Below are 10,303 nucleotides of genomic sequence, written 5' to 3'. Positions count from 1 at the left end.
CCTCAATACTTGTGACTAGGGATGGGCGAGTACCGATACCAGACATGTTTCACGGTATCGGCACTCGCGATGGATATCGATACTGGTATCGGCCCCACTCTTGTGGCCGTTTTTCGGTCAGGAACTAACGGCTCAAATTGTTATTTTGCATTTATTGACCGCCACAGGTACCTGGAGTACTCATTTACTTAAGGCTTTAGCGTAGCGGATGCACGAGCTACTTTTAATTTAGCCACTTGTATCACCAACGCAAGGGAAGAAAGAAGAAGTGAATGTTACTTATTAGATTCAAGCAGCGGGAACGAAATAATTAAAGACAAATCGAAGGGCGGGCGGAATGCGGAAATGGCGGCGACGAGAACAAGGTTTCCTTAGAGAGAGAGAGAGAGAGAGAGAGAGAGAGAGAGAGAGAGAGAGAGAGAGAGAGAGAGAGAGAGAGAGAGAGAGAGAGAGAGACAGAGAGAGAGAGAGAGAGAGAGACAGAGAGAGAGAGAGAGAGAGAGAGAGAGAGAGAGAGAGAGAGAGAGAGAGAGAGAGAGAGAGAGAGAGAGAGAGAGAGAGAGAGAGAGAGAGAGAGAGAGAACGCCCGCAACGAAACCCAGCCGGCCCGAATCTGTGGGACGACCGGCAGTAGCGCTTGCGGCGGAAACTCCGCCCAGCTAGGCCGCCGCCACTGCGGTCCACTCCCGCTCAACCTGGTCGTGACGTGGCGTAAGTTGCGCCATGAATGGAGCGAACTATAATGTACGTAAATATGTGTACAGTATGTGTTAATCAATGGAGTAGTGTCTATGCACAGCCGCCAATGGTCAGGTGCTGGTGGGCAGCAGGAGCTCGGAGCTTGTGTATGACAACCAGAAAAAATAATCCCCCGCACACTGACAGAACTTTAATCAAAGAGTTTATTTGAGGGAAACAACAAAAAATGGAGATGAACCTGGTGACGCTCAACGCGAAACGCCTTGTTTCCCTCAAATAAACTCATTGAGTGAAGTTCTATCACAAGCTTCTTCTTTCTTTCTTTTTTATAACCTATAAGTATCTAAGTTACAAAAGTGCTAAAGAAGGGAAAGCCCATTCACCATTTTGCTCACCAGTCCACTGAAATAATATCACCACAACCCAGAAAAGGAAAAGTAACATACAAAATGCATGGGGAAAATATACTAAAGAGGATTTTTAGGATATTATTAAAGTGAGCACAAAGTGATACATGAACTGTATGTCAGATACTAATTGCTTATCCGCCCATCCATTTTCTAGTTTGTGCTCATTTGAAGCATACCCCAGCAAACTTTGGGTGAGACATAGGGTACAACCTGGGCTGGTTGCAAGTTAATGGCAGAGCACATACAGACAACCAGCCACACTAACATTCACACCTATGGACAATTTACAGTCTTCAGTCGACCTAACAAGGATGTTTTAGGATGTGGAAGAAACCAAGAGTATCTGGAGAAAATCCACCAAGCACAGGGAGAACATGTTAACTCCACCTACATACAGTACAGTAAATTCAATTAAAGTGGTTCCCAAACTTTGTTATGCCAATGATTTTTTTTTTACATAAGAACTAATGGTGTACTACTAAACAAAAATGGCACAAAAGTGGATTCATGTTAGTTGCCATCAAGTGGAAGAACATGAATTGGTTTGCCCCTCACTATACCCTGCTGACATAAATAGATGCTTGTTCTTTGTAGTAAACAATTTTTAAACGATTGGATAATTTATGTGCCACTGCACTAGAGTTGACAATCACTGCTCTACACATAGTCTGTAATATTTCCAATGGCTGCAGTGTGTGGTTGTGTGGTGCGTCTGGATTCAGTGGATTGTGTTCAGTTTTGCGAGTAGATGAATTACAACAAAAAACTAATTGGGCATTGGCTGACAGACATTTCAGGTTTAGTTGGTATTTGAATGTAAAATGATAGTTCAGGTTTATATTTTTATGACAAGTAGTAATCACCAATTCCACACAACAGCCATTCCAAAATTTCCAGGGGGAACGGAAGTTATCTATTATCTTTTGTGGGTAAATGCTGGCCTCTAGCGGTGACGTATATAACTTCAGCTTCCTCAGACATTCCCAAGGAGAGTTGTCCCCTGCAGAGGGCCCCCTCGTCAAAGTTATCCTCGGTAATGACGATGCTAATCCCAACATCTTATTTTTCGTGACCCGTTTAAATGTTGAGCCACAGCAAAAAAATAACAAAAAATAAAGAAATTAAGTGGAATCATAAAATATATCTATATTGTAACCTAACCCTAACTTCTGAGTGAAGTTCACTCATTTTGGTACAGCAGCAACCTTCTACATTAACAGTAGCCTAATCTTTTTTTTTTCTGGAGTAAACCTGCTCTAATTAGCGAGCAGGCCTACCAAATTGTCAAAACGCTCTACTTTTTTTTTTTTTTTTTTTTAAATACAATGAACGTAAAACACATGAACAGAAATGAACTTTTAAGAATACTTTGAATTCAATTGCATGAGCTCCTCTCATTGGTCCTCTCTGTTTTAAGAGGAAAAAATCATGCTAAATGGACACTTTATTGAGATGAACATGGTACTTATATGAAAGATTAAAATTCACCCCCCTAAAAGTGAATAGTGATTTAACATGTTTATATGACTACATTACACACATTTTGTTCCGCCCACTTTTTGGGCGTGGTCTGCCTTGCTCCCTCATCTCACTGTCAACGTCATTGATGGAAGGAAGCAAGCATCGTAACCTGTTTTCTGGCTTGTTTTGTCGCGTTCTATTGTCATCTAGTGTCTGAAAATAGTGACCAATCATCACCAAAACATGCATTGTGCACATTCCTACTCTTGTCCACCTCAACCTGTGAAAATATAAAAGCGATCGGCCCATTATTTGGAATTGTATTGACATAATGTGAGCTCCTATGAGGAAACAGCATTACAACCTCCACAAAGTCGAAATATTGTGCTGATGTGCGTTTGAATTTTGGTGGCGATTGGTCTCCGTTTTTTAGACATTTAGCGACACAAGTTTTGCTAGACTCCAGGCAAGCAGCTAGTAAGGTAGCAGTTGTTCGGCTGCTAAACAGACAAATGAATTTTGCAGGATGAAAACAGCATGGGGGTCCATGTCCTGGACGTCGCGTCCGCCACCGGTGACCGGTCAGGCAGCCAAGGAGCTCAGAATCGACCACACATGCAGCCAGGGCTGGACTGGCTATCTGCCATACAGGGCAGATGCCCGGTGGGCTGGTGTCTTTTGGGGCTGATGTGGTGCTATTCAATTATTATTTTCCTCCATTTTACCCCTAGAGAGAGAGGGTGCAGCATTAATCCATTTACAATATAGAGAGCAAATTAAACCAATAAACATCAGTGGTAGAGCTACGTGTTAGCCAAGGATGTATAAAATAATTTAAATAAAATCGATTTTGGGACATTTAGCGATTCTGAATCGCGATTCTTATGAGAATAAATTTTTTGGGACACACCCCTAATGTTGTGACACGGTCAAAGAGGCATTCATGTTGTGTATTAGCGTAGTTGTACTGTGCAGAGATACAGAGAGCTGTTCCTTATTTAGTAGCATGCTACGGGAAGAGAAAAACATTTTAGTTTTCAATGTGGATTAGAAGACATTTCATATTAGCCGTGTTAGCCAAGGATGGTCAGGAATCGGGCTGGGCCGGCGGGCCCAAGTCAAAATGCCAGGGCCGCTTATTTGTGCCAGCCCAGACCTGCATGCAGCCATAGTGGCCGGGGCAAATGCTGGCTTCTGTCCAGCCAGAAGTGTGAGTAAAGCAGATCGGCAGCGTGCGGCGATCGCTGGCTGTGGCCGCTTCGAGAGCGTCAACTATTGGCTAGAGAAGTGCACGACAACCCTCAGAGGTTGCTCTGTCGAAAAGTAGGACTTTGAAAAATGCAGAACGCCCGCGCGCGACGCCAATGAGGCGCAGAAAATTTACATATGAGTGGACTTTGAAAAATTCGGACTAGAGCTGTCAAAATTAATTGATTAATCGATTATCAAATTAATCTAACTATTTTAATAATCAAGTAATCGTGTAAAAATGTCCAAATCCTCAGATTTCAGCATATCAATAGTAATTGTTCACTGATGTCTGCATATCTTTATGAAAGAAGAATCAAAATAAGACATTTGCAAACATCTGTTTTTAATTTGGAAACAATGACCAAATTGGTAAGATCACTATATAAATACGGAGTATAAAAATAAACACCAATCACTGGTTAATAAACCGTAATCTGAGGGAAAATGCTTTTTTAATACCCTTTAATGCAAAATTTAAAATAATCCGATTAGTCGATTAATTGATTGAATAATCGATTGATTAATCGATTTAAAAAAAATCCGATAGTGACAGCACTAATTCGGGCCACAAGCGCTCCATCGAGAAGGCCGGTCTTTTCCAGCCAAGTGTGGCTGTGAGATGGGTGTGGCGATACTGGCTATTAAGAAGGGGCGTGTTGTTGTTTTTATGAGTTTTTTTTACTGATTTTGCCAAAACAAATTGATGATATTGAAACTGCAAGCTTAAAATAAATGTTCCTGATGAAAAAATACATATAGTTTATGAGTGGAAGATGGGCCTACCCGGCTGGAGTTTCCCTTTAATGGGCTCTCTTGGCCTTATTATCATCATGTGAACTGTATATCATGACACAACAATGGATTTCTCTCAATCTAGTTCAAACAGGGGACTGTGGTAGTTGGTACTATCCCACCACATGACATTTGCTCGCTAGAATAAACGTCAGCTAATTCCTATCTAGCAAAAATAAGCCTACGCTCTCAACTATTCCTCTGCTTGGATGCCAGAAATTTGTCTTTAGACAAGGCTTTCAATGTGTGTTTTAAACTCATTGAAATAATATACCTAACATATATACTGTGTAGTTGAAAAAAGCACAAAACAACTTTATGAGTGGCCAAAGTAAACAAGACTTTTAATAAAAACAAAGGAATACTGTCATTTGTTTTTGTATTGTTTTGTTTAATCAAACAATATTACAAGAAACACATTAAATCTCAAGTCAACACCGCCTCCCTAATTTGTTTTCTAATATATTGGGAGATTTACTGTACCATGCTACATTTTGCATCAGGTATTGACGGCCTCTCTTAAAGCTTAAGCAGTCTTTTCATTCAAGTGCATTAATGCTAGACAATTAAAACTAACCACTAACCACCCCTTTTGATATGTATTACAAAGATATACAGTATTAAATTCACTGAGCAAAGAAGCCACAGCTCTCGTTTGCTGGGTCAAAGTTCGTAAGGCCTTTTCACCTTTCACCGGTCAAATCATTAGGTGCAATCTAATGATGCGCGATTCGATTCAAAATCGATTTTCTGTTTTCGATTTTTTGATTCAAAATGATTTTAATGACAATGATTTTTGCTTCAATTTATAGATGTTCAAGGAATCGTAATGATCTACTCCAGTTTGACTCGCTAATGCTAATTAGTGCTCTACTAGCGGCACTTTTATCACTCAAAAGAACGGCTCCACGCTGCAAAAAAACAACTTTTATTGCAATGACTTGATCGTGACTTTTTCCTTCTACTCTCTAATGTGCTACAACTTAACAGTGAATCAGACCGCGTGGAACCACACTGCATGGTACAACATGAACAGCGCTCCCAATAAAGGCACACACAAACAAAGGGAAGACAGTATAAAATAATTTAAATAAAATCGATTTTGGGACATTTAGCGATTCTGAATCGCGATTCTTATGAGAATAAATTTTTTGGGACACACCCCTAATGTTGTGACACGGTCAAAGAGGCATTCATGTTGTGTATTAGCGTAGTTGTACTGTGCAGAGATACAGAGAGCTGTTCCTTATTTAGTAGCATGCTACGGGAAGAGAAAAACATTTTAGTTTTCAATGTGGATTAGAAGACATTTCATATTACAAAAGCACTCATGCATATCCACATCGTGTGCTACACATTCCACTGAGCATGCACTTGGAAAACGTGCATCAGTAGCTTCATCGACAGTAGTGAGCTTTATCAAAGAAATTGGTTTTCGATGCAAAATCACTTCACTGACCATTCCCAAACAAGGTGAAAATAAAAAAAGAATTAAAAAAACAAAAACAAAGACTGGCCTTCACAAAGATAGTCTCCTCGTTCTCGGGAACTCCTGGAAGCTGTGGCCCGGAGAGTGTGCGCTTCCAGGTGAATGGAGCCCAGTATTGTTCCTGCCGCTGTGGATCCTGTAGGAGACCGAGTTGTAGTAAACAGAGCTGACGTGGCCGCCTTTGCGCTGACTGCGGGCCACGAGGGGGCTATCGCAAATGCCCAGACGGTAGCACACACACGAGCAGAGGGAGCTGAGGCTTGACTCTGACGTGCGTGCGTCTGGCGTGACCTCCGAATGTTTGCAAGGGCTTGTCCCTCGCTGGTGGCGCTCCGCCGAGGAGCTGATGAGGTTGGTGCGACTGGTTCCCTCCTCCACGGGCAAAAGCAGCAGACTGCGGCTGTGACCGTACGCCGTGTTGTGTCTGCCCCGTTCCCGGCACTCGTTTCTGTTGCGCTCCCCCAGAAGATGGTGGCTCAAGGCCCCATCTAAAAATCCTCTGTCCTTCTTCAGCGACGCCCGTTGCTGAGCGTCTCTTCTCTCATCTTCACTGTTCATGGTGAGGAAACGAAGCACCACCAAGTTCAGGAAGGCCCCGATAACTGTAAGTCCCACCAGAATGTACATGAAGCTGAAAACCACATAGAGGGTTTTCTCCTGCAGGTCCTCCTTCTTCTGCAAGGCCACAAAGTCTCCGAAGCCAATCGTAGTGAGCGTGATGAAGCAGTAGTAATAAGCATGGAAGAAGCTCCATCCCTCAAAGTGAGCAAAAGCTGCAGCCCCCACACACAGTGTGCCGATACAAGACAAGAATCCCACCAGAACCATGTTCTCCATGGACACCTCAGTGCGTTTACAACCCAGGAACTGTTTGGTCTTGTGGAGGAGATAGCGCACAAATGTGTTCATCCTCTCTCCCAGGCTCTGGAACATGACCAAAGTCAGAGGAATGCCCAGTACCGCGTAGAACATGCAGAAGACCTTCCCTGCGTCTGTGCCTGGTGCCGCGTGGCCGTAACCTTCAAATGAGAGGCAGTTTCATGTGAGTTTTAATCGTGAATCCACCTTTTTAAGCACTTTCACTGCACAAAAAGTACCAGGCCTATTCCAAAGGCGGTAATCACATGATCACTGCAGGTGGCTATGTAATAGCAATGAATTATTCAAATGTGAATTCCATCTTACCAATGGTGGTGATGACCGTAATAGCGAAGTAAAAAGAACCGGCAAATTTCCACTGTCTCCCGGCTCGGTGAGGCTCCGCTTGCAGCAGCACCCGCTCGATTACGCGGTAGTCTTCCTCGGAGAAGCGGTACTTCCTCTTCATCTCGTTGCGCTTCTGCTCCAACACGCGCCTGCGGGAGGTCTCCGTCTCGGACTCGAGTGCGTCGAACACGGCGGCGCCCACCAGCAAGTAGGAGAACATGCAGAGGATGAGCGACAGGGTCCGGACGTTTTGTTTCTTCATCCTCGGCGCTGGCGTAGGAAGCGCGGTTACAGGTGGGAGCGTGCTGCTCTTCGCATTGGCGGTGCAGCCTGTTGCGTGAGAAAGATGGCCGTTTACGTCGACATTTACTTAATCAAAGGAGGCGATTCATCATAATCCACACGGTGATCTGTTAAAGATGTTCTCTTCGCATGCGCAAAACAAGACCCCGGTACTGTATGTATTCGTGCATGCGCGTGTGCGTGTGCGTGTGTAAGCAACAAGTCCACCCTCCCATCGGGCGTCCAGCACCATGGTCAGGTCAGGTACTGGACCCGTTTCCTCTACTACGTAGTTGTCAGAAAGGGTGCAACCCACACGCAAAGAATTGGCACATTCAGCTCAGAACACGAACGGAAGTTGAGCGTGTACGTGGGATCAATGCCAACAAAGAAAAGGAGTGTGGGGAAACCTTTGTTTGGTAATGACGTGATACAAATAGCCTACAACATCATTGTGCTCAGGAATACCGCGAAATATGTCTGTGGATGTCCATTAGAGAAATGAAAGAATACATCAATTCAATGTTATATTCACTGCTTCTGTAGAGACCTGTTCTATATGTTGGTTTCCATGGTTACCTGTAGCGAAAGCAAGCACGGGCAACAGTGAGTTTGAGGCTGATATGCAACATGCGCTTTTACTTTTGGCCCAGATTAAAAATAAAACAGGCGATAATATATTACACACTTACACTGTGCTCTCCCATTATACAAAAGTATTGGAAGAGAGAGGACAGCTCCCATATTTTAACTTTACAAATATTTTGGTTTGACAGAAGAATAGTTCATCTTTTATTCTCAAGTATTTCTTTTTTCACACAATTTAGAGCATAGCATTACTTTCAACAAAACAGTGGGGGGTTTTTTAGATTAACAAAAAAGTATTGTAACAGATAATTTAAGAAAAATCTAAAAGGGATTAAGAATTCAGTTTGAAATCCTTTACCTTATGCTGTTGCCATGACCCAATGACATCGCCAAACCTTGGCATTACACCTTTGTGATGCTTTTCCAGCCTTGTAGCCTCTAGCAAAAATATTTATAATAATAATAATCTGTGAACATGATAGTGTACATCAGGGGTGGCCAAATTCGGTCCTCGAGAGCCACTATCTAGCCTGTTTTCCGTGTTTCTCTCCACTAACATATCTGATTCATGATCAGGATCGTTATCAGGCCTTATCATTGTCATTGTCAATGATCATTAGATTCAGAAGGTGGGAGACATGGAAAACAGGTTGGATAGGGGCTCTCGAGGACCGAACTTGACCACCCCTGGTGTACATAGAATGTGTTTATTTGTGTTGTGGCTGGAAGGGAGCGTCTGTCACTCCCAGAAATGACGAAAAATATATACCCTTAGTTGTAAGGTTATTTTGCCAGCCACTGTTTGTATCTATAATGTCTCTATGTTGACTATGCTGTGTCGTGATGGGAAATTGAAGCTTCGTGAAGCGTTGTTTTTATACTCCTCTAGATAGTGCTCTTGGTTTAAAGATGCAGTGGAAATTTAAATTACATTGCAATAACCTTCATATAGAAACCAAAAGCACCATCTAGAGGAGTTAAAAAAACATCGCAAGTGGGTCATGAAGCTTCATTTTCTTATCACTGCTTTACAGTGAATAATATGTCTTAGCTTCTGTCATTTCTTCCATGTCAGGTTGATTATCACGCAAATAACTTTAGTTTCGCATGGATTGATGAAATGTATCTATCAAGGCAAAAGAACAGGCTACAAATGAAATAATTTAACATTTTCTCAATCATTTCTTTACAGGCTCCAGTCAGCACTTTTTTCTTATTTTTTTCTGTTAGACCCCATTTTGATGCAATGGTGGATCCGCATGCCTTTTTTACGCTCAACCCCTTTTTCTGTACAACAGTGCGATTTGAAATACTCCTTTTGTGGTTGTTTGTACTGTGTTGTTATTTCTAAAGAAAAAGCCAAACAGAGGTGGCCAAGCCAGGCCAGGGGTCATGCCATGAGCCTTGTGGATATTCACCTCACACCCTATTTCTATGGTCAAAAGGTTTCAGACTTACAACCATTTTTCTCCAGACAGCATTTCATTACAGAAAGCAAATCTTACACAGTAAAATGTCTAAATTTGTGACTAATCTCCAATTAGCATAATCCAGTCTCTGAATTGTTTAATCTTGCTGTGTATTAACAAATGTTTCCCTACTCATTGAGTAAACAGCATAAGTGATGAAGAGGCAACACTAAATAGCTACTGTGAATGCAGAGCCCTCTGGTTTCCACAGCAACCAGATCTAAAAATAGAAACTCACACCAATGGCCATCAACAATGAATCTCCTGTCTAAAGATACGTGATTCTATTTATAGTTCTGTATTGTACAAATGCATCTCACCAGTTCCTGTCGAGCTGTGGACAGTATGGGCCCAATCATTTGTTCAGACCACTAAATATGTGAGTTTGAGCCTTGATGCATGTGTGTGCATACATAAAGGAACTATACTGTACAGTGGACCTTGTCCAATGCTTCGTTTATTGTTACATGCTAATTTTAGCATATGTTATCAACGTGATACCAGTGCAATAAATCAGATTCCATCTTGGCACTAAAATTGTGCTTTCTTTGCTCTTAGCATGAGACTCTTTCAATTTAGTTGTGCTCATATTTGATCTTTGCTTGTATAATTTTTCCACTGCAGCGGCCGTATAAAGGATTATTATGTCATGAAAT

The 10,303-nt window shown here is 42.2% G+C and overlaps 1 protein-coding gene across 2 annotated transcripts; it reads right to left on the bottom strand.

The window, feature by feature from the left end:
• Positions 1-4,753: 4,753 nt before the first annotated feature.
• Positions 4,754-10,071, bottom strand: kcnk15 (potassium channel, subfamily K, member 15). 2 transcript variants are annotated; one of them, XM_086070086.1, is made up of 3 exons: positions 9,968-10,071; positions 7,288-7,638; positions 4,754-7,121 (listed from the first exon to the last, which is right to left on the bottom strand). In XM_086070086.1, the coding sequence occupies exons 2-3, from the start codon at positions 7,568-7,570 to the stop codon at positions 6,133-6,135; spliced, it is 1,272 nt and encodes a 423-aa protein (XP_085926212.1). In that variant the 5' UTR covers positions 7,571-7,638; positions 9,968-10,071; the 3' UTR covers positions 4,754-6,132. The 2 variants fall into 2 exon arrangements, with proteins under 2 accessions (XP_085926212.1, XP_085926213.1); XM_086070087.1 differs by lacking the exon at positions 9,968-10,071 and adding an exon at positions 8,537-8,555.
• Between the last annotated feature and the right edge of the window lie 232 nt (positions 10,072-10,303).

This window comes from Leptonotus elevatus, chromosome 2, assembly GCF_054856555.1.
Source record: "Leptonotus elevatus isolate MCC_2025b chromosome 2, RoL_Lele_1.0, whole genome shotgun sequence".
NCBI classification, from domain to species: domain Eukaryota; kingdom Metazoa; phylum Chordata; class Actinopteri; order Syngnathiformes; family Syngnathidae; genus Leptonotus; species Leptonotus elevatus.
Note: the sequence above shows the minus strand (reverse complement) of the source record. Positions and strands in the feature narration are given on the sequence as shown.

Bases quoted from the DNA above. Each gene is read 5' to 3' on its own strand.
- kcnk15 (XM_086070086.1), bottom strand. From the start codon at position 7,570: ATGAAGAAACAAAACGTCCGGACCCTGTCGCTCATCCTCTGCATGTTC. The intron at 7,122-7,287 runs GTAAGATGGAAT...TCTCATTTGAAG, and splicing joins TACGGTCATCACCACCATTG to GTTACGGCCACGCGGCACCA.